General features: G+C 43.6%; 1 protein-coding gene across 7 annotated transcripts in view; it reads left to right on the top strand.

Annotated features, from left to right (window-relative positions):
- The window catches only part of LOC143260755 (latrophilin Cirl), a 676923-nt gene that overhangs the window by 610385 nt on the left and 40853 nt on the right, over positions 1-25685 (top strand). For all 7 annotated transcript variants that reach the window (XM_076527309.1, XM_076527311.1, XM_076527313.1 and 4 more), the window contains one exon: positions 6558-6744. In XM_076527309.1, the coding sequence (XP_076383424.1) occupies positions 6558-6744 (187 nt within the window). The remainder of the gene's footprint in view (positions 1-6557; positions 6745-25685) is intronic.

Here is a 25685-nt window from a genome sequence, read left to right as displayed (position 1 = left end):
ACACCTCCAGAGTTTGCAATTATTACGATCACACGATCGTTCTGTATAAGAGTTCTTTATAAATTTTTGTAGAATATATAATTTTCGCATAATCGTTGTACAATTTTCGATGTCTTTGGTTATGTCAAGATTATTACAAGACTCCCTGCAATACGCGGAATTATAATAATATTCCTGTTCGATTCTGGTTCCGTCCATGTAATTTTCAAACGAACAGCGACAAGAGACAACCAGGGTAGTTTAGTTCGAGTTGCCGGTAGCCCGGTAAAAGTTTGCTAGCTTAACGACACAACGATCGACCGTCTCGATGAAGTAAATTTTTCAACAAGTGGTTAGCTCGCTTGAAAAGACAAGCGGTGCGAGCTCGGCCGCGTTCGGGCCCAGTTTGCACTCGGACGTGTAAAACCGTAAGGCCTGAGCTCCCTCGAACACCGTTCTACAAAGGCACGCACCCAAACAAGAAAAAATTCCAAAGCGACCGGTGACAAAGGGGGCAGAAGTGCGAGAGCCTGTCGGTTCGCACGAGGAAGCTGCTGCGCGCTGTGTTCCCTTACGTCAGCTTGAACGCGGCCTTTTTTTCGGGCAGCCTCCAGGTCCGAGGTGCACCGAGAGAATGCACCGGTCGCAGGCGCAGCTGCGTGCGACACGCGGCCGCGGTTAAGACGCGCTCGTTTCACGGAACCGAGGCCCGTACGAGGCCCTGTTGTTTGCAGTAGCGGTTTTTATCGGGTCCAACAGCGTCCTACACGATGCTCGGCCCCTGTCCCTCTCGCCGTCGATGTTGATCGAGCCGCGATCACGCCGAATATCGATTACCCGTCGCTTACGACGTCACCGAGACACGCTTAATTAACGCCGGACAAACTGCAACGGGCGACTAACGCGGCCAGTTAACCCGCTTGATCAACCTCCAATTACTTCTCGGCGGAAAAAGACATTTTCCAGGCTTCGAAATCGGCGAGGAGGGACCTCCTGAGACGAAGCTTGAATCGTTTTCAAATTTCTCCCATCGAAAATTAGCAGTTCCATTTTGTTAATCGAAGTTGAAATTCGAACATTTTCACTTCATCCCCCTACGGTGTTCATAAAATCTCGCATCGATGGTGTTCGGGTCACATTGACGTGACCAAAAACATTCGAGCATAGTCCCTTTGCGGGACTATATCAATCTAACAAGTGTATAGCAATAATCTACAAAGCACCGATGAATTGAAAGATAACATCCCGCAAGTCATCGAAGAGATCGAGCAGCCATTACGCAAAGATGTCATCAACAATTTACGAAAAGGGGTGATTGAGTGTAAGAAGAGTTTTGATGGTCGTTTAGCTAAAATTGTATTCCATACATAATTGTAAACGTTCGTACCAAAAGTTACAATACAAAGTACATTTTTTAAAGCTTAAACGTGGTTTAATTACGACGAAATATCGACAGCTCTTACCAAAAGAATTTTTATTAAATGATATCAGTCTCGTGGCAAATACGACAGTCGATATGAATACAAGAAAGAAATGACTTTATTTGTAGAGTTCAATTAATCTGATTTCATAAGATGTTGTTTAAACCATTATGCAATAAATTTAACGCATGGTCTGGGTCGTGTAGATTCGAAACACGATAGAAGGGTTAAAAGCGATCCTATCGTTGAAGATCACGGGCAAGGCGTTAACACGACCTTGACATTACAGAATCTACGATTTCTTCGATCGCCGTCTGCCCGTTCTTCCGTGACTGGCGATTTTGTTCTCGTTTGAGACGAATACTTTGAGATCTTTTACGGCCGAACGAACGAAGCACCGGCGACCGTGAAATCGGCATTTTAACGTGCCGCTCGGCCAATGCCCGGTTTTTTGCAGCTACTCATTCTATGCGCTTCTCTCCTTGAAACGAATTACACGACTGCGTCACCTTTGGCGCCGTGATTTTCGGTTCCTAATTCGTTTGGACTAACGATTTGCTCGATTCCTGTCACCGTTTACCCTTTGCTCTCCAAACTGTTTCCTCTCTCCGAGTTCAGAATTTGTTGTCACGTTACAAGATTCAACCATATTCCTATATAGAAGTTTGCAATTCGGTCGTGACAGTTGGAACATGTTACAGTTGTTCTTACGTATAAAAATGACACAGTGAAAAGAAAAGAAACAGGAGAAAAAAAGTGCTCCTAAAATTCCCGCAAAATCCAAGTAATTTGTTTAACGAAACTGCAACTAGAAAGTCAACACTTATTACAGTGGATGGTATTTTAACTTTTTCGTATCCTAAGGTTCTTAATGAAATTCAATTTATTAACAATTTAATGGTCGCACGTCTACACACATAAAACAAAAAAAGACAACAATAATAACATATTTAATACAAAAAATTTAATATTTTTTCCTTTGTGTGATAATTATTGAAACGATCTCCTACATAATTATTGAACAATATAATTATCAGACACATGTTGTGTGAGTGGCCATTAAAGTGTCAAAAACAAAAATTGGTATCGTCCATATGTGACTGGCGCGGCACTCGTTAAGATGATCAAATGTAAAGATCGTTTTTCATTATTAATCTAACCAGAGCGCAGTGTAATCATTTTAAGGTGCTAGATCGGCACAAGAAATAACGATTAATGTCGACTGCAAAGGGTTGAAGTAAGCAAAGGATCTGTAGTCAGTAAAGGATCTTTAGCAAATTAGGATCAGCAAAGGTTTCTCGAAAATCGACGACTATGCTGACGGAGTTCGGAGGTTGCGGTAAAACTGATCGTGGCCGGAGGCATAATTAGGTTGTCGCCGAGGAAATCGTGGCCGATGATGTATCGTATTTCAGCAAGAAATCCATCGTCGGCGGGTCGTTCGCGGAAAGTCCTAACAGCGCTCTAAAATGGCATTGCGGCGCGTCGGTATGGAACTAATGAACTCACGACGGGGCTTTCACGGACAGAGTTATTACAGCCCCCTTCCCCGAGCGTAGAGCGTGCAGCTCCGCTCGTCGTTGCCCCTGTGCTAGTCCTCCGGTTCGTTCCCCGAGGTATGTACTTCTCTCACCGGCGATCTTCCTTCTCCGAGACGTATCCCCGCCTGCGCCCTTCGTCACCGACCCGGACACCATGGCTGACCAGTATTATGGCAGATCTATCGCTCCTCCGTCTAAGTAAGCCCCGGACCTAGTTTTACGAGCCTTTCTTCTGGCTGTTATTCTTCTTAGCAGCTCTTTTTATCTCGTCCGGGCATCTTTCACTGTTCTCCCCCACCCGCCACCCCCCTGCGTGCCGCTGTTCGCAGTCGCGCGGCGAGTCGCAATTGCCGGTGCTACGCCATTGTACCTAACCAACGAACGGCGAACCACGAGACTTACAATTCGGCGCTATTTTCTGAAAATACAGCTCGACCGCTGTCAATCCGCGGCGATCGCGTTCCCGATTCGTTACACCATGCTTTCACTTCTGTTCCCGTTATTATTTCAAGCCGACTTCAACCGGTTGCACCTGTCAGTTCAGCCGAAAAACTTCGCAAAACCAACCATAGATTACCCCCGGGAATGAGATGAAGTACCGTGACAGTGCCGTGCCATAATAGACAATGCTCTAGATTCCACAGATTCCACAACAGTACTCTTTCGTCGCTCGAAGTGTGCGCAATTATGTTGTAAAATGCTAAAAGACTAACATTCTATGGTACAGTAAGTTACTAAAAAAGACCTCAGGAATCTCTCACTGCCCCGAGTTTCTATAAAAACGAGTCACAAGGCCCGAAGAATGGCGACTTAGTATTCTCAGATTTGCCAGTTTCAATTCCGACTTTCGAACATTTCTGAGAGAAATTACTGTACACCTTCCCATAGTAGTGGCCCAGTGGTGAAAAAGGCATCGGCAGTTACTCTGTTCTTCCTGTCAGTGGAAACTTGATGGTAATAGAGCCATCGCAAGTTCACGAATCCTATAAAAATAGTGACGACTCGGTAATCGACATTTTTGGGCTATTTATGGTTATTTATAGGGACGAAAAGAGAATGAGTTGTCGGACGACCTGGATAGCTTAACCCTTTGGGGTCTATCGGGACATATATGGTGTCCCACCTATGTATTTCGTACGCCTATTAGTTTATATTTGTTTACATGTAACCAATGGGACACATATTCCCAGCCCTTAGCGTCTAAAAGGGATAACCTACACTAATAAAATCAACATTTCTTGTTATCAGCATCTATATAACTTCACTTCAGACATAACGCAAATTAACAAAAAATAAATCCGACTCTAAAGGGTTAATTGGTTGATGCAGTCGCCCGACAAGCGAAAGATCCGGGTTCGTGTCCTCGCAATCTTATCCGATCGGTCGGCTCCATTTTCTCCAACAGGTGGAAGAGACATTGAGCAATTCGACAAACAAAATCCCAAAAATACGCAATCCTCGGTCACGCACAATTGCCTTAGCTCTCGGCTCTCGTAACACTTCCGTGAATTCTCTGCGAACAGTTGGCCGCGTAATTGTTTTCCTCGTCGAAGCAGCGCTCGCTCATTTCACCGGGACGAAATAGAATTACCCGGCAGGCTGTGCTCCGAAAGAATCCGCCACTCGAGTCCACGGTGTCTCGGCGAAGAAAAGGAGCCTTCTCCCGGAAGTGGACGTGTTTCCGGCGTCGCGGAGGACCTTTCCTCGTAAGAAGTCGCGCGAAGAATTCGCTAATTTGCTTTGAAAAGAGATCCCCGGCCGGCAGATTTTCCGCGGGATAAATTCCTCGGGTCGAGGATCGACAAAGGTGAGGCTGACTATCAAGCCTCCCCCCGGCCCCTCTCCTTCCTTTCTCTCTCTCCCGACAACGGCTCATTGTTCGCGACCCCCATGTACGCTTCCATACACCGGTGCCCTTTATCTTAATTCCATTACACTTGGCGACGAGACGCGACGCGGCCTACGCACCGCGTCCCGGTAATGCATCCCCTAACTCGCTGCCCTCTCCGACAATCTCGCCACTGTGGCTCCGTGCGAGCTACTTTGACGTGTCCTTGACTCGCGCCGCTTGGAAACCTCGACCCTCTTCTACCTTGGGCTTACAGGCTCCTCATTCACCGCTGGCTACGCGAGCCCTCTAAAGGCCTATCGCTAACCGTCGACTCCTGGCTACGGTGTTTCATACGTTTTCCCCATTGTCTGGCGACTAATTAGCCCTTCGTCTCGCGAACAGACTTCCAGGTAAATAATACACGATACGTTGTTCGAGGGGCCCTTTAGCTTGACCACCTGGGTTTCGCAGGAGCTCCACTTCACGAGTCGATCGTTGCGCAAATTGTGAACGATCGAACAATTCGTTCATCGTTATTACTATTTTTATATCGGACGTGAAAGGTAGTTTCGGCTAAGATGAATGCAATGGCAATACTTTCATAGGTTATGAAATGAAAAGTTTTAGCATGAACTTGGGGAGGGGTTCAGTCATTTTTATGGATCTACTGACAGTAAACAATATACTCAACAATCATATTTATTTTATATTTATTGAATATATTCCGTTTGTGGTGTCCACTCGTATCCTTCAAGTCTGAACAGTGAACATGGATTTTCGAAAAACAAACTACTTTTGTCAAACATAGTCGGACGAATAAATTGCAATCGAATCTGGGTCAAAATATTTGAAAAAGTATTGAAAGTAGTTAATGGAATACTGTTTGTATGAAGTAATATTTCAAGATTTATTTGATGTCATATTGTGGTAAAGAAAATTATTAATTGAAATTGTATCTTCTTAAGATTTATTGCAAACAGTATTTCATGTGCCTAAATTTCTGTTAATTCTTTGAAATTCTATTTCATATTATTGGTATTTATGAGAGCAACCTACAGAAAATGTATACACGTAATGTTTTGATAAAAATGCTTTTTCTCACATTTCTCTTAATTAATGCATGTATGTAATTGGTATACGAATGTCAAGCCATATGTGATCGGCAAAATTTCATAGAGACAATATTCGAGTTTTCATTTCACGTACAATACAGAAAACATTTATTTCAGTTAAGTATTTCGTATTGCAAAATATATATTTTAAATACTTATTATATATTTGTAGAATGAATTACGTTTATCAATTAGTATCTCATTTAATACGGAAATAATTGGCCATCTCGAATGGAGCATATGTGGCAGAGTTGGGAGAAATCGTACAGTAAATTCTTCTTAATTTTTCTTCAGCCTGTAAGCAAAAATGGATAATTTGAAAAATGGAGATACGATTTCTATAATTGTTGACGATCGGCAACTATAAAAATGAGCCAAATTGTCCATTTTTGTTTAAAAGCTGAAGGCAAATGTGGGAAAATTTACTGTACATGTGTTTCTCAGTTGAAATATTTGTACCCAGGTCAGATCGCAGTGAACGTTCTATCTTTCGAATAGACGGCAAATGCAGTCTGGATAATAATTAATGGGATTGATGGGGACAAGAGGATTCCGCGGGTTATTCGTGCGATACCGTTCCGTTTCCAGTGGATATCGCGTCTAAACGTGCTCGTCCGCGACACGAGGGTCTGGCACGAGTCGCAGCAACCTAACGAGCTTGTTTCTGTTACAGAGAGGTACGACACGGCGTACGCCTGCGAGGGCAAAACACTGTTCATCGAGTGCGGCGAGGGAAAGCTGATCCATCTCATCAGAGCGAACTACGGGAGGTTCTCGATAACGATATGCAACGAGCACGGGAACACCGACTGGAGCGTCAACTGCATGTCGGCCAAGTCCTTCCGTGTGCTGAACAACGAGTAAGTTTTTCAATCGGCGTCCTTGCTTCCCACGTATGTATGTATGTATGTACACGCACACACAGAGACACACAGGCGCGCACACACACGAACGAGATCCTCGACACGGACACACACGATCCATCCCCTTTCGCGCGAGCGTCCCGTGAAGGAGAAGCGTCGAGGAATCGAAGCATCGCCAACGTCTCGTCGTCGATACCGAATTCCTGTTCAAGCCAGGTCGGGAACCGAATTCCTGTTCGAGTCGAGTCGAGAACCGAGTATGGACCCGTCCGGGAGAGTACGGGGAAACGTACGAACGCGGCGAAGAAAAATTGAGGACGCGCGGCAGACATTTTCTATCGTTAATGAGTCGAACAGCACCAATTAAAGGAGACGTCTGAGATCCGATCGAGCGTAGATCGCGCTTGTCACTCGGTCCCAGGGTTATCGAGCGAGATCCGACTTTCCACGAGGATCGATATCTAACCGGCGAAGCTTTTACGGCCGCTCCTCCGTTCGAGATATCCAGCCATGACACCTGGAAGCCCGGGCTCGTTCCCTCGCGGTAACGAGAAACGCTTCCTGCAACCACCGCGCAGCACCGTGTATATCGATCATAGTCTTCCGATGACCTTGGACGCGGAGGCCGATCTATACGATCTATCTGCCTCGGATCGAGATCCGATCTCTCCCCTTGCGCAGGAGCGATTGGAAAGCACGATCGACCGGCCGCGGTCGATGAAAAATTATTAACTGTCGAGTATGCGGAAATTCGACTCGGCGGATTTCGCGTCGGAGAAACCGTGCCCCGCTCTTTAATCAGGCAAACGTTTCCTTCGTTTCGTACGCGGCGAATGGTTTTCTTAGATCGGACGATAAAAAGGATAAATTCATGGAACAGTTCCCGTCGAAAACGCTCACTTTGAAATGTAAATGCTCGCGAAAGAGCTTCAGAGTGTAGGATAAGTGTGTCAATCATCACTGTGCCCTTACAATAATTTTATTTACATCTTGAAACCAACGTTATTAAATTAAAGATATGTTGAATTTTTTCAATAAAATTTGATCTGTATTTTTTATAATCGAAACTACTTATAATCGAATCGAAACTACTTATTGACACTTATAAAATGCAGAAACTAATGTTTTAAATTTTTGATAATGGTTTGATATGTTTTTGCCTTGATCTTGTTATAAAATTTAAGAAACACGTTGCAAATGAAAAGGAAAAAATAGAAAAATGATGCTTTATAAAATAAAAAAATAAACTATTGTGTTCATAAAGCACATTGAAATTACAGAAAAGACAAGAATATAATCGACTTCTTAGATATATTAATTATTTATCGTAATCCAGCGATTGAAACTTGTTTTCTCGTATGGCAAATCACGTATTATTTCTAACCTTACTTTTTTTGAACTGTGAAATGTGTGTATGCTACACATAATTTTCTTTGCTTTTTTGAATAATATCGTATTTGGAATATGTACAATAAATTATGCTATCTAAATCCTAAACAATTTTCGACGTTCAGTATATACCTAGAACTGATCACAGTAATTGAAACACAGTAATTAGATCAGTGTGCAAAAATTGACGTAGAATAACTAGATCAGTGTACAGAAATTGACACCCAATAACTAGAAAAGGTTCTGTAACTGGCACACAGTAATTAACTTTTCATCTTTTTAAGGGCACAGTTACTCGCTTCGAAACTATTTTGTATATTTTGTTAAAAATGTTGCGCCCTTCATATATTTCAATTATGAAAAAATTCGTACGTATGTAAAATATAATGGAAATGTTTTAAAAAATTCGATATAGGTAAAAAAACTATTTGATTTGTCGAAAACTTTGGATGTCACTTTAATCGGTACAGTAATTGACACGCGTATCCTATAAGATGAGAACTTCGAGAAAATTTTTCTGAGTCGTCTTAATTGCAAAAACCGTCACGCGTCAATCTTGAAAGGATTTTCTTAGCAGAATTCCGTATTAATGTCAGAAAATTGTTGAAATGTCTCGGAGAAACTTCATTTTTGGTATATTTTTCAAACGGCGTGCAGACTTTCTTGTACTACACTTTCACTTTTGGAATGCAACTCGTTACAAGCTAGATAATCTGTTATTTTTTAATAAAGACAGTTAGAAAAACGTTCTAAGAACACCGTCCGCGTCGAGAACACGCGAATAAAATATTTAACCGCGTTGAGATGAGAACGGTGTCGAAATTTTCACCGTTTCCTTCAAAATCTGACATTCGTCGATCGTGCAATTGTTGATAAAATTTCCATCATTGAAATATTCCTCGGGGCGTTGCTCGCGAGGTAATAAAAGTCGTGGATTGTTTAATTAAATACGCTCGCATGGAAATAATTCTTCGCACGCTGGAGGAATGTTCGTTTGCCGTACATTGGCCCCCGCTGATATTAACAAACATAAACGCGATGCCCGATTCGAAGGAGTGGCCGTAATCGTTCCGTGACGCGTCGGCTATAATTTTACGAAATGACCGCGATAAGGAATTCCGACGGTGAGCTTCTTCCTCGACGCAGTATTCTTTTCCATCACATATCCTTTATTTCAGAGAATGGCGGAGTGTCATCCGATTACATACTAATGGGCTGCGGATCTTCCGCGTATGCTCATCAAATCTTGCGGACCCTTCATAAAAATGTTCATGATCATAAACATTCGCGTCTTGAAAATAAGAGGAAGATGTTACCTCGCACAGTGACGTAACGATCGACAATGTACGACTGATATAATTATGCAGAGTATTATTATTATTATTATTATTATTATTATTATTATTGCTAAGTCAAAATTTTGTTAAACACTTTCTATTTATTCTTTACAAAACTATTCGTTTAAAACGCGCGGATATCCGCAGTCCACAGACGATTAAAGTGCAACAGTCGACTCGATTGCCAGTTGCATCCTTGTTGTAACTAATCGTCGACTAAAGAGAGCAGGCAATCGACTGTTGCATACATTTTCACCGCAGGAAATCGGATCGCACTTCGCCAGTATCTGTCCACGAGAATGGAGCAGAGAGCATGGTGTCGAGATCGCAAGGAAATTTGCGGGGTTGGGTGGGGTTCGATAAGTAAGGGGAGGGGGATGTGTCCAGAGAAGAAAGGAAAATGAGGAAGGAGTGGACGGCTTCATATGGTCTGGCGAACTGGCCAATTGCTTGACCATTGAAGGGCGTATTTCGCGGCGGATCAGAGCGATAGGAAGAATCGCAAACTCAGCGATCGCTTCTCTATCCCGGTCCCCGCGAACATCCACTCTATTTCCTTCGATCTCCGTGTCTGTGTGCTTCGGAACATACACGTACACACGTACACACACATACACAGTGGGCGATGCCACACATCGAATGGCACGCGTGGTCACGCGTATCTCACACGATCATCCAAGTCCTACGAGATCCCTCGACCCAATCCGACCAAATGTCCTGCGAATTCCTGATTCTATTCTTTTTTTCTCGTGTGTTTGTTTGGTCTTCGTTGTCCGAAGAATCGCTACGGTATCGGTGGACCAGTCCATTGGTTCTCGAGCTCTAGGAGCCAAGAGAGACGGAGAGGAAATGAGAGACAGAGAGAACTTCGCGTACTATTTTTTGGTGGTTCTTGGCTAGCTGCCGCCAGGCGTGGGCACTGTTTCAATAAAATATTTGGAAAGATGCTGCCTCAAATATTATGGTATACCGTTTCGTTGGCTTCGTCTATTAACACTTTGACTGTCACGACAAAAGTTCACAAAGACTTATGAGACAACTTGAAATAATAATCTTTGTTCGTCTCACGGGATGTATCCTTTGTAGTTTATAGTACAAAAATACAGTAACAGAAATCCAAGTATCCAAAGATAGCGTACCAAAGATAATGCTGAATTTTTGAAGACATAAAGCGATCTACAAAAAAAGCCTCCAGGTTTAATGTTAAACTCTAATTTTCTAAGGTATTTCTTATTCTAAATATGGCGCCTATTTATTATATTTTATTATATAACATAATATATTTTATTATATTTTTGCCTACAAAAATTCAGCATAATAATAAATAGTAATAATAAAAAAATATTGCTAAAAATGAGAATGAAAGCGAAAACAGTAGATTACAATACTTAAATAAATTCCTGATAACATTATAGAGCTGATATTTAAATTTCTTAAAATCGTTAATCAAAAGTGTCAATGTCGTTGGTTAAAGTGTTAGCTAAAGTAAGAATCCCTTTTAAAGGATCAGAAATTGATAAGATAAAAAATCTCAGATTGTTAAAATTGTTAAAATTTGGTAACATCAGGGTAGTTTACTCTGTCATTAATAATTACCGAGCAGACTACTAACTGAAACTAATCATTTGCCCAAGCCTGGAAGGATATCGATGACGTTTCGAATCGAGCTAGAAGATCACAAAGAGACGACCGCGGTGTGAAAGTTGGGCAAAACGATCTCAGTGACGAATCGGAATCGTGTATGGTAAGGTTTATCGTCACGGCTCGCCGGATAAGAAACGAGCCTCGGCTCTCGCCGATTATATCACTGGGACTCGTAAGAAAGCGCGTCGTAACCGCGCGCAAGAACCACCAAGGTCGCGTTAAGATCAAATTGCGGCTGCTTACCAGCTCGAGCACCTTTTCAAGAAAAACGCGTTTCAAGTTGGAGCACCGTCTAAGGACCCGGCCGGGGTAATAACTTTCCGATTAACTTTAACTGGAGAAGTTCCGTCGCGACGCGCCGCGCCGCGTCGCGTCGCATCGACGGATCCTTCTACACACACATATATACATACAGAGAGAAAGAAATACGCGGGCGAGTTCGAGCGCGCGCACGCCCGCTCGCTCGCGCACGCGTTTCGCAAGACGAGTCGGAGGAGTTCGAGACGTCAATTTAACTCCTTCCCGCGGAATCGATCGGGGAGATCGCTGATCGCAATCTATCCCCGACGTACGCTCGTGCTCTCTATCCCTCTCACTCTCTCTCTCTCTCCGTCTCTCATTAGTCTCTTTTTCTCTTTGTCGTGTCGCAAAAGTACGTTCCGTGGGACCAAGAAGTTTCGCAAAACAGGATTCGCCGATATCCGAAGCATTCGAAAGAGAATACCAAAGTGTTTAACCCTGCTACGGTCCTCGGCGGAGCCGTACGTTCTGAACAGTATTGAGAAACGCGGAGAAACTCGGTGGAAAAATAGATGTCGAAGAGTATATTGGCTCGGGGAACGCGGCAGGGTTGAAGAACCCAGGGAAGACGGTTCTCTCGACGAGCGGAATTTTTGCGCCGAAACCCGAGCGATCTTCGAGCCGGATCTGATATCGCTCGATCGTCCTTCTCTCTTCGCCGAGAGAACGATTTTAATCGAGTTCGCGGATCCGCCTTTATCAGCACGGGAACGGACACTCGAATAAATGATTATCGTTATCTTTGACGCGCGCCTCGCTAGAGAACCGTCCGATCTGGCGGACTTCCGGCGAAACGAGAATCAACGGTGCCACGGCGCCACGCAATGTTTGACCGGCGCGATAGACACAGTTGAGAAGAGATCAATCGATCTCTCTCTCGGGGTCTATAAATCACTGAATCCTTCGTTTCCTCTTGAAACGGTAAAAATGGCGAGCCCGAGGCTCGCGAGTGAGAGAGATCCGTTGAGTTCGTCTCGACCACGGCGATAAACGGATTTCAAATTCTTCGAGGCTTCGTTCCGCGAGTTACATTTCCGCTATACTTTCAACAGCTTACTTTGTGTTCGTCTCCTTCTCTGTTAATCCATTGTAACGTTTCCGTCCTCTAACACAGGGTGTGGTTTCACGCGAGGCGCATCGATCCCCATGGAAATTCACACGCACGTACGAACTCGCTTGAAACACTTAACGCAAGGTGTTCTCTGGGTACCTCCGTTGTGTTTCGCTCGAAAAGACCCTTTGTCGTAGTGCTCCCAGCAAGTACAAAGATCCCCGCTATCGCTGGCTGCCACGCGAGCACTTGTTACTCATCGAAATACCGAAATTGCTTTACGTCCGACTCGAATTTTGAGCACGGCAAGTCGATCCGAATGGAAATCCTCGCGCGGCAGCGAGCGTTATCCGCTCTAACACTCCTCCTTAACACGGTGCCCCTTGGGAACCCACTGGGAAGGTAAGCAAAATGGAGCAAGCGTATCCTAAGTGCCAGGGGACAAGTAGTTCGCAGTGATTCTCCCGGCGGCGGTAACTACTCGCTCTCCCGCTCTCTTTTCTCGCAAACTAGCAGTAGCCAACTCCTGTTAACGCATCCACGTCGAGGGCCCTCCTTGATTTGACGGTTCGTCAAAGTCATTTTCTACCTCCTTTTGCAATTTCTTGGACCGTAATATCTTATTAACGTATTAAACCTCTTAGCTACGGTACGCCGTTATTTTCAACGCGTTTTACCTGTTCACCTCGTGTCCATCGTGGACACATTTTTATTGACACTTCAATTTGTCGGCAGTATTTTTTATCGTCCTTACAAAATCGAAGATCGACACAGAGAATTTCTTGCGAAAGCTGTTCTAAAGCGACAGCAATTTCGTGTATAATTGAAGAAATTATTTGCGTCAATCTCGTGCAACAATTCCATCTGAAATTGTTATTTAAATGAAAATTATTAAGCTTCTTTCACAGAGAGCTCAAGCATTGGAAAGTCTATTACGAGGCTTGCGGTAAATGAAGTGCTAATGAAGCGTAAAAGTAGAACTGTTTCTAATTGTATCTTTATTCAATTGTACTTTTATTTCAACGTAAACGTAACGAGATGTATAGTCAAAATCATGAAACAGTGATTTCGGTTTTACTCGCTGCAGCTAAGAGGTTAAACGTTTCTTCTAATGCCGATATAATCTCCAAGAATATTATTGTTACTGCTCAGAAAAGCAGTGCATTCATTAAATGCCAATTACAGTGGGGTATACTTTAACGAGCTGATTCGTTCTAGAATTTAACATGAAATAAAAAATATGAGAACATGCAAATATACACAATATAAATTTAATTTATTATATTTCTATTTTATAGACATTTGACGTATGTGTAAATTTATTTATTTAGATCGTTGTAGCACTTTGATTTCATGTGAAAAATCTGTTCGCTGTAACATTCGTTCGTTCTAGAATACCCCATTGCAATACTTAGGCTGCGGATTCTATGCATTTGCGACAAAAATGAGTTACTACAATCTAAAATAGACAAATTAAAAGAATCGAAAAGCAATAGAGTATTAATTACGATCTGTTGAAATTATTGGAGGAAGAATGAAATCCCTAAGTGGGATCCTGTTTCTTGCACAGAATTCGATAAAGCATTGTACATAAAGATCCGCAGTCCTATTGATAACTTCAGAATTCGAATACATAATGGTGGTCTTTAAAAGAGACTTCACAAAAGTCGTCTTAACAATCGAAACGTCAAATTGGGGAGATCTCGTAATCTCTGCGTAGCGATGCCGGTGCTGATCTATCTCTTTCTCTCTTATCGTTAGTATAACACACTTCCGCGTTGTTTCGTTAATCTTCCTCGTTCGGAACGGTAAGGGGGGAGGGGGAGGGGGGCAGAAGCACCGAAAGACCGACACGGGCAGCGTCTAATGCCAGAGCGGGAGCCAACGGAGCCAGCCGTTGGCCAGAAATTTCGTTCGGGAATTCGGTTTAATCGGCGCGGAAAGGACCGATCGCGGATTAACGCGCCGGGGAACAAAGCCTGTTTCGGAACCGGCGTCGAAACGGCGAATTGACGCGCGTTAGAGACTGGTTGGTTAGTAGCAGATTTATCAGGGGGCGGCCGAGCCGGCCCGGTCCGGGCCGGTCCGGGCCGGGCCACGTCCGAGATTACGATTTAAGTGAAACCGGGACGGGGTCGAGAGGACGGCTTTCGCCAGGAACGATTAATGAAATTGAATGGCCGGGGGTCGGCTGCGAAATTCCGTCTGCGGAATTAATGACAGCCCGTTGCGTAACCGTGGAAATGTTCATTACGCCGTTGAGAAATGACGCGCGCGTTAGTGGATTTTCCACTCTTAATCTGCCAACGCCCGGGAACCGGAGCAATTAGATCGGAAAAGAACGACCAATTCGCGGGGGCCACCGGCTTTAAACGCGGAAATTAGTTCCATTACGTGTCGCGTTCACCCTCGATCGATGGGCCTGTCACTCTGACCTCCGCTGAACCTATATCATATCGTTTCACTTTTTATTTATCGTCCGAAGTTTTACAAGAATTTTCACGTTTCCCCGTTTGTAGTTCGCGCCAAATATGAACCGTATTCCTACAAAATATTTCGTAACAGAGATAATTTACGGTACTATCTTCCTTGCATACAGTTTTCTTTTCTAAATTACCTATTACGTCATTTAATTCCTTGGCGTACTATTATTATCTTCGCGATTGCAATGATTCGAACTTTCTCGATTGCAGTAATTTCTTCGAAGTAAGAGATAATGTATATTTAGACCAGAGTAGTTAGAACAAAATCTCATTTTGACTTAAATGAAAGCAATAACAATCGTGCTTAACAGGTTGTTACGAGAAATCTCCATCACGAATCAGATTCGTCTAGTACGACAAGGAGTTGAATGAACGAACCTGTCCTAAACGCGACTAAAGTATAGTTACTTCAGAACGATAAAACAAGACTGAATTATTTTTATTTTATATTAAAATTATATTTATTTTATATTAATTACGATTATTTCATATAATATATATTATATTTTCGATATTACGATTATATGTATAGTATGCGGTTGGACGAAAAAGTTCCGTCAATTAAGAAATTATTTATAACTATCGGATCATTCGTCTTTATTTCAAGATAAAATTTGTGTGCACGTAGAGTTTTAATTGTTGGCTCAACGGTCGAGGGTACGCCTAAATCGTGACGCGAACACAATTTTGCAAGATCCAAATGCGAGATAAAACAATTTTCGAATCGAGAAATATATGAAACCGTAATTGGATAATTACCAAAATGGAATTCATTGCTCGGCGGAATTATTTTACGTTCTTCCGCGTCGAAGACCCTACCGGCGAATGTTGTTTCCGTGCCGAGTGCTTTCCTCGACGTTGCGCAATCGCGGTGTAATTACATTGCGCTAATAGCCACTCGATGATTCGACTCTCGTCGTTCACTCCGACCGTCCGGGAACCAGTTCGAAACTTCGGTATCTCCTCGAGCGGTCTGCCCTATTGACTTTTTTTCGCTTCGCCGTGGAATACCGCGGCGCGCCGAAAATCGTTGGCAAAGAGACGTGCCTTTCTAGATACTTCCTCCGTCGGAATACTAATTAAAACGATAACGAATGAAATACTCTTATTTCATATTGACTCCCGGATATCGAAGTATAAATTCTTTGCTCGAATGATTCTGTTCTTCGTCGAACACAACGGTACGAACGAATAATGAAACGACTCCGGAACAAATAACGGCATCGATGATTAGCCACGATCAACAATCGCAACACTTCGCGGAAATAACGTCCAAAATCGTGAGAAAAATATAGCCGGGCATTATTTCGGTATCGCGCAAAATGGCGGCGAACCTGTTGAACGACCAATCCGTAAAACGTTCTGTGAACGATCGCGACCGCGGTCTATTACTTCCATTAACGTTTCGAAAACCGCGCCTCGGTCCGCAATAATAGAGACAAAATACACACCGAGAGTTTTCGGCTCGCGCTCTAGGTATTGATATTTCCCGAACGTTTCCGTGCAGGTTCACGGATAATAATCGATCGGCGCGACCGGAAGCGCGTAACGCTGCTCGTTACTTTCGGAAGTGAAATTCAACGGTTTCGCCGGCGCTTGTTTGTTCGCCAATTAATAACGATCGATCGGCGAGGGGCAACAAAATTAAACGGGGGAAAAAAAGGAACAATAGGGGCGGCCGCCCGGACGCGGGGATACTTTCACGGTGCGCGAGGCTGCGATACGGCGTAATCGATCCGTCGTAGATATATTAAACAATTTCACGATTCGTCATCGTGACCGTCGCGGATAATTAACCGTGGCGTGGAAACGCGAGAAGAACGTAATTTCGCGGCGCAATCGAGCAACCTCGAGGCAGAGTCTCCGGCCCGATGGCAAACAAGCGAAGGAACGTCTCCCTCGAAATACTATCCTGCCTCGGCGGATATTTATCAAAACACACCCACTCTCTTTGCCGGGGTGATCGACGAGGGCTGGAGAAGGGGTGGCGGTCTCCTCGGGCTCCACCACCTGCGTCTCGCGTCGATAAACAAGTCCCCGCAATCGGAACCCGACCGGTCAGCTGCTAATGAAATGATCACGGGTCGCTTTCGTCGTTCGCGCGCGCCGGGAAACTTCGCCGGTTCGTGTTTATCCTTCATTTCCGCCGGGACAGTTTCTTTTCGTAACGGTTGGCTCGCGTGATTTCGGTCGCGCGGAGGGGATAACGGGAAACGTGGAGAACCGACGTAATTTTCTGTGTCCCAAGTGCCGCGACGGAATCCCGGTTGTCCTTGGTCGCTCGGATTAATTCGATGCGCTCGTCGATCGACGTTTACGGTTTCCGGCGGAAAGACGCGCAGCGCCATCTTTCCCAAAAAAGTTGTCCAATATGCAGTCTTCGAAGTATACAGCGGCAAAAAGCTATTGCTGCGCATACGGTGGCTCGTAAGTACACTGCGGATCTTTATGCAAAATAAAATTGTTCGATTGGAACGAACGCGAGTAAAATAGTAACTTCTTTCTGTTTTGAGATAATTCTTTAAAAATCCTTTTTTAATAAAATTGTTCGAAATTTCAGCTGCTCATTTTTCTTATAAACGCGTAAAATCCGCAGTCTATTTGCGAATGTGTTCGAAAACATTCTAAAACGGAGTTGCTTTTTTTTGGAAATGTTCAAAAATCTTTTCAAAAATTGCAATAAGTTAGAATGACAAATGGAATATAAGATACACGTTTTCTTAATACTTGCAGGCATTCAAAGATAGAAAAATCAGCAGATTTCTTATCGGTCGAAAGATTCCATTATAATAATAAATTGCGATTTTCGCAATCTTCAATTGTTTTAAAGATTTTAAAATGTGTTCGAACACTTTCGTGAGCCACTCTATGGTTGTATACATTTCGGAGCATCAAATGCTGCTTGTAATTTTCAAATGACGAGCATGGTAACAGAGATATAGACCGTTAATAATAAATTAAGTAATATCTTTCTGAAGTTAAAGTCTATTCTTAAAAAAATCATTCGTAATTGAGATTATAATATATTGAAATTAGGTTTTCCATATGAAATTGTACATTCCAATTACATATTTATAAGCAAATATCGGAAAAGTATTAATATTCGCAAAAAATAAGTGAAAAACATTGCTTACGTCGGTAGCGCCTGAGTTTCCATTATGAATTTTGCAACCTCGAGTACCGATGATCACGGAAATCGTACGAAGTTATGAATTATGGTCAACTTTTTAGAGAAAGGTACCACCGAGCGGCGTCTCGAAGCCGTTGGAATTTTTTAATTCCGGGCAACCGCAGAATAATAAGATCGCGAACGGTAATTTACGATATTATACGTTCGGAGCTTGACGAGGAACTCGCATAAGCGCGTGAACGTTCGTCGGGGACTTATAATCTCCATTTGCAGGGTCCGATTGCCCTTTAATTCGATCGCCTCCTATTTTTCCTCTGATTTTTGTTCGGTTTCCGGCGTTTAACCGAGGCTAATTGAGGCCGCGCAAATTGCCGGCAATTTCGTTAGGCGAAATTAACTGTTCCGTTCGATCGAAAGACGCTGACGCGATCGGAGAAGCTGTCGCGGTTGCCCTTTGCCCCTCGACTTCGGCCTCGCTCGTTCCTTTGCCTTTTAACGGTCCGATTTTCACACTTGACTCTCTCGGTTTTCTATTTTTCGAATTGACTCCGATCGAGTGATGATCGAGACGCGATCGAGACGCGATCGAGACGTGATCGAGACGCGATCGAGCGCGCTCCTTCCGTGGACGATCTTGGCCGGCTCTTCCAGGATTCTCATTAGTCCCGCAAATTGATGGTTAAAACACTAATAGACGCCGACTGTAATTGGCGATTAAGCGCTAAAGCGATGATAAACTATTAACACGTTGCGGGTCCGGCGCCGAAACCCCGCTTAAGCTGCTTAGTTGATCCAGGCCGATAATGGTCCGCTACATCTTCCACGATGCTATTTAAAAGAGCCAAAGAACTAGCATCCCGCGGTACTACCTTTAACAATCGATTCTTTCCTCGATAGAAGCGAACCTGTAGCCGTTCGAAGTTTAACATTACGTTGACTGTCACGTTGTGATCAAATTCATTATTCGGGATCCAGAATAAACACGCTTGCAAATCCTCCGATTTTAGATTCGAAGTTAACAACATCGTAAGTAAATTTAACGGGAAGAAGTTTTTCAGGCGAATGAAATGGCGTTGAATAGTCTGCATAGTACCGACGAGATATCTTGAGTAACATAAATTAATGGTATTCTTTGTGTTTAACACGTTCTACCCGGCGTGGACCACCGGTGGTCCACAGGCATTGTTTTCATTTGGCGGCGTGGACCAACGGTGGTCTACAAATGTTTATAATTTTATTTCAAAACCGTACTTTGAATTAGATACCTGGGAAGGGACAAAATGATAATAAACATTGGGAAATAAAAGAAATCTATTTGTCGTAGTTGTTTTCAATATAAATAAAATTTATTTTTCATAGTTGTTTTTAAAATAAAAGAAAATTATTTCTTATAGTTATTTTCAATATGAGAAAAACAATTCTTCAAACAAAGTAGTCAAAATGAATAATAATTATAATTGAAGTATAACTGATTTATGAACTTCTGCAAAACATGGGATACAAAGCGTTGGTTTATCTTTGCAGGCTGGGAAATAAGTGTTGACTCTTTTGGTCTTGTTGATGGTATTTTGCCTTCCTCCCTAGAGACATCGAAAAAATGCGCCGGGTAGAACGTGTTAACATTTACCCTGTTAACCGGGGGATTAACTTTTGTTCAACTCATTTCACAATGAGGCTTTTTTCTTTGCAGTCAGAAGTTATATCATCGAATCAAAATATTTCACTATACACGGTTAACAGATTAAAATTGAACCAAGTAACTTGAAATAGTTCGATACGTTAAAGGGCTCAGCGTACTGGATAATGTCTAAATAATGTTCCTTTAAACGAAATAAATAAACAAAAATGAAAGACTCGTGCTTTTTTTAACTATTTCATACGAGCCTAGTGCGAAAATTTAAACGATTATCGATCATTGCACAGTCAATGAAATGGCTATTAAAGTGCTGCAAGAAACTTCACATTTTCGCTCTTAAAACACCAATTGTCGTTCTTCGCAAGCGAGCAAAGATGTTTTCATCGTAAAATCCGTTTGTTCTGGAAGACCCGAATATACGTTATGTGTCGATTTAACAAGATCTTTTTGACAGTCGACGAAAGCTTCCCATTGATAGGATCGATTCGAAAATTGGAATAAACTGATAACGGAGTCGTTTCTGAAATGTTCACGCGGGTTCGTTGAAGACCGAAAATTAAGTCGCGAAATCTCGGTGGTCGTCGCATTCTCGCTCGAGAATGCGAACCCGAGGCAACTATTTCACATTTGCCATATCTCGTCCGACGAATAAATTCCTAGCAAGTAACCGCGTAATATCTGGTTGTATTCGGGTCGCGAGATTGTACCGGCGCGTGCATGTACGTACCCTCAAGTTCCGTCGACGAAACTCGTTTAATCCTCCGGCAGATTAAGAGGAAGAGACTCTTCGCGGAGAAAGAGAGACAGAGAGCCGCTCCCAGTTAGGTACTTAAAAGTATTCCAATCACGGGAACGTGGGGAAAGTCCGACGAATATTTCTAGTTACCCCTGGTGGAACCGGCTGTCCGGGTGTCTGGGGGTCGAATGGCGGAGACGATGGGAGGGGGAGGGGCGCGGGAGCGCAGCACGGATACAGGTGAGGATGAAAAGGGGGGTGAGAATCGGCGAGAAGTTCCGAGGGAACCCCTCTACACGAACTCTGGCACGCCGGAGAGTCTCACTGTATATATATACGAAGCACAAATATCGCACTCTCCGTGATATCCTTGCTCCATCTTGACACACAAGCGACCAACTGCATGCCTCGGTTATTGTCTAATGTACACGCAGTGAGAATTGCTGGATACATGCGCGCTCGCTGCAGCCGCGATCGTGTTCATGTTCGACCCGCGATCATTGCAACGTTTCGCGCTGGCCAGTTGGCGCATCCGGTGCAATGATCGCTCGAAATCTCTTTCTATCATAGATTCTGAACACGATCATTTTGCATAGAGTCTCACGATCGCGGTGGTAAGCCGAGCATTCGCAGAGGGAGATCTTGAACCGGCGACGACAGACATTATCCAGCAGAAATGATTCGCCAGAAAAGAAAGAGCGAAGAACGATTTTAATATCTCCCTCTGCGAAAATATCATTCCAGGTGTAATTATTAATCTATATATATATACATATATACATAAAAGAACGCCACGTGTGCTGCCATGGATCTTTCCCTTTTCTCTTGTCACCGTCCGCAATGCCACGAAGAGATGCTCCTGTGCTGTGTTCTCTCGTTTTACCACTTTGTCATGTGTCGGCGAGGGAAATTACATATCCTGGGGGAAATTCTTGGTGGAAAAGAGGCTTTTTCATCGGCGTTCGTCACGCTCGCTCGTCTTACCAGTATATTATACACTTTGTAGCCATCGAACGCAACGGTTCACACATGGAATTCTGCACGAATCATTTCCTATTGATTCTATGCTTGATTAAACGCGTCTCCACGAGCTGCAGCCACAAAGAATATTAACAGGAGAGTACGCGCGCCCGGATATTATTTACGGCGACGGGTTGCTCCGTTCTTTTTTACGGTCGCCGAGAAAATGCGGAGCCATTCCAAGCGGGCAGCGTTTTACGCGGTCCGGAGTGCGTAACGCGGCCGCTTAAGAACCTCGGTTAATTTCTCGGATCCTAAACAAGTCCCATCTACATAGGTATAATAATCTTACCGAGGTGCAACATCACACGCGAGGGACTCGTCGAACCGTGCACGAGCGAATCCACGGTTGCTCGCGACGCTCCGCTTGTTAAACACGCGGATCAAGCAATTTCCGCCGCGACTTGGAATTCTAGGTAACCAGAACTCGATTATTAATTTTTCTATCGCGATTCCTTCACGCTTTTCGATTCTCTAGTGAGGCGGAGTTAGGCGAATTAATCAGCTGCAGAGCAACACCCGCGACGTTTCATCTCGCTCGGAGTCAATCACTCCGGGGACTGTTAACGAAATTCAATTTTGCATTCTACCTGTGGCCAACGTGCGCCGCCGTGTTCGTTTCTCCCGTATTCTCGTCCACAATCTCCGATCGAATCTCTTTGAATTCGTTGCCGGGAAAGTTTCTATCGATTCGGTTCGGCCCCGGAAAAATCTTTGGAAAAGTCTGATTAAAAACTACCGAATTTAAAGTTTTACTAGATTGTTACATAGCAAACGGCTGAATTCGTGTTATCAACTTTATGGAGCGTTCAGTTTTAGACGAAGTAGTCTGCGGGTGTATTGTATGCCGTTTTAAAGCATTGGAACTTTTACATAGAACTCATTCTATCTACTTTTTGCTGGAATTTATTTCAGTCATCGATATACGTTTACCATTCTCGCGACATAAGAAACTGAACGTAGTGATAGATTTGGAGAGAAGTAGTACTTCTCGAAAATACAACAGATGATATTTATAAGATGTATACATGATATATTCGTCAACTGCACGCGAAATTTAAAGGCGAAAAAAATATCCCGTGAACGAAGAATGATTTAATTTCTGCCCTTATAGAATCGAAAAACTTACAATTTATTAGCGGAATGTGTTAGCTAGAATGATAATTATTTTGAATAAATTTTGTGCCCATGACTTGATGATTACCAAATGAATAGATTGAGCAGCGTTTCTTGAATTGTCTGAATACTAGGGCATTTTTCTAACTATTTACTTTACACTTAAATAGACGATTAAGCAAGGTGCACATTTCCAATAGGTGTGCTATACATCTTTCTTAATGCGTTAAAAGAATTTCCATTATGTAAAGTAAAAATCAGAACTTTTAGAATCAGTAAATTCGAAATTTTTATAAATTGATATCTGGGTGCTTTTATCATACCTTGTCACCCATACATTTTTTACTAAGAACATTTTTTAAGGCTTCGCGTCCTACTTTGAGTTCATAAAAAAATATTACGATTTTAATTTACACATATTCTTTGTTTCTTCATTATTTCATTACCAAGAAAAGTGCAGCTGAAATCATTGTTTACTAGTATAATATTATCCTGATAATGATGAGATTAGACCCAACGATTTGCAATAATAAAAAAGCACCTCGCGCAAATGTTTTGTTTATACAAAATTTTCGATATTTTCAGTGTTATGAAAACAATTGCTTTTTATCCTAGATTCGCGATGAAAATCCAGCGGAAATTAAGTTTGAAAAATCGGGCCGCGATCCGCGAATTACTAAAGAGTACCTGTAGCGCGGCAGACGCGTGACGTCGCTCTGTAGGGAATATTAGCGCAGCTTATGTGCGAACGGCGACGCGACGCGTTGAAAGCTCGGTGCGTCGCTCGAAGGATTCGCCTCGATCGATTCGCGGGAGCTCGTAACGCGGTAATCCTATTTCATGAACACGGGACGGCGAATTGAATGAACGACCGTTCGAGTTTCTCAAAGCGACCGATTTTCAATTTTCCCCGCGTCCGCCGCGCCGCGCCGCGCGTTTCTTCCCCCCCGGTTTTATTCGCTCCAGCCGGCGCGACGCGGTCGTCGAAACGCGAGGCGACGCCGACGCGGTCGTCGAAACGCGAACCGTGGATCGAGCGGATCGGCGCCCTGTGTCAAAGGGAAAACCGGGCTTTTCCGGCGATTTTCGGCGGTCCGTGTGCGTCGCGTCGCGTCGCGAGTCCTCGTGAACAATCCGTCGGGTTCGCTTGCACAAAGAAATTCCGATTAAAAAGTCACGGGAGTCTCGACACGGTGAAACGGGAAACGCCTCGGTTTCTCTCGGCTCTCGACCACTCTTCCTCTCGATTCCTCGTTCAATCGAGCCCCTCCCCCGCAGCAACGCGCACACAGGTTCCGTTTCCTTGTCGGAACCGTAGGCGTGACTCGACTCGCGTTACAGCCTCGCGATTCCAGATACGAGAACCAGCTGAATGATTTTTCATAATTTACCGGGAGGATGAGAGGGCGAGGTGAGAGACAGAGAGAGAAAGGGGGGTGGGTGGCCGATTAATTGATTTTTCGTCGATACACCGACTCGCAGGGTGCCTCCTCGATGCTCGATTAATTTCGCGCCGGCCCAGCACGCTCGATATCCACGTACGCTGTTATGGTTTCGTCGCGATCTCCCGTCGCTCCCGATGGCCGGCGTGTTTTCGACTAAAACTGAATCCGTGTACCCGCGCGGACCTCATTTCGCGCCCCAATTTCCAGCCACGAATGGCGGTTCCGTGTCGCCCGGCGCGCCCCGAATGATCGACTCGTCCGTCGACCCGCTGCTCATATACCCGGTGTCCCCAAAGAAAACAACATCGGCGCGATTCAAATATTATTCCGAACGGGAAATCTCCGCGAACGCCGCGGGGAGCGGAAGGGGGCGCCGCTCGCCGAGAATAATAACTAGAAATAACGAATTATTCCCGCTGCTTTATTATTTTTCATTTAACGGTAATAAAGCAACTGCTGTAAGTCCCCCCGCGATGAAAGAACTGCCGCAAGTCTTCCACTTCCTAAGGGTAATAACAACAATATTGAAATAACGCCAGGCGAAATGAATTGATTAAAATGACTATTTCGAGGGGGAGAGAGCCGCGCGCGCGGACGATCTAAAGGAATGTCTGTGCTTTATTGTTCATGCGGGACCGGAGGAACAAAGACGGGGCACGCGCGGGTATGAAAACATCATATTTATTTCTCGTGAAAATTCATTTTCCCTCGGAGGAAAGGAGAATTAAAAGGAGGTATTCGTTCTGCGAGCAGAAAGTTACAGACGCGCGCGGCGCCGCGACCGTATAAAAGAAATAAAATGTAGGAAATGTAAAGCATAAAATTCAACAATTAAGAGAGGCTATAAATAGTAAAACATGCCTGACGGTTCGTGCGAAAGGCTTCTTACACGGGAGATGTACTTTGCAGCCCTTAGGTGTCGCGTGACACGAAGGCGTCGCGACCGGTTCCCTTTTGCGTTATTAAACGCTAGGCGCATAAATAAGGATATCGTAAATCATCGGGCGGAGCTTTAGATAGAAGAAAAACGCCGGGTTTCGGGCTATCATTTGAATAAACTTTTACGAAGAACTTTAGCTCCGAGCTTTATTTAAAAGCCATATCGGCGATTTTCAATGTTGCCGCGTCGCGAAACGGAACATTATGAAAATATTCTGAATATATCTTGTTAACACTTTGACTGCCACTCTTGTTCAACATTACAGTACTCTCTTTCAATAGGTCGCTTCGCAATACGGTAGACTCCCCTGGAATAATGGAAAGAGTTACTGTGAGCCGATCAACTGCTTTGTCTTTGCTTTGTTTTCAGACATAATAAACTTTATATTTATCGAATGAGACGTATTAAATGTTTGCATTCAAAAATAAACAAAATAAAAGAAATACAATATCGATAAACACAAAGTTAATTATTCCCGAGATCAAACCAAAGACAAAGCAAGTGATCATCCCACTGTAACCGACTGCGTTGCTCTATAACATGATACTGCGTCACGCGTTCTACGAATTGTTGTAATAGGAAATCGTATCTCGAATGACAAATGATATTCCTATTGTGTACGATTGTTTCGTATAAATTCGACGAATGTGGTGACTTAACACATTCGTCATGTAGTTATAATTAGTTAAAAGAAACCGGAAAAATGCTTCC

The sequence above is a fragment of the Megalopta genalis genome, chromosome 19 (assembly GCF_051020955.1).
Source record: "Megalopta genalis isolate 19385.01 chromosome 19, iyMegGena1_principal, whole genome shotgun sequence".
NCBI lineage: Eukaryota > Metazoa > Arthropoda > Insecta > Hymenoptera > Halictidae > Megalopta > Megalopta genalis.
Note: the sequence above shows the minus strand (reverse complement) of the source record. Positions and strands in the feature narration are given on the sequence as shown.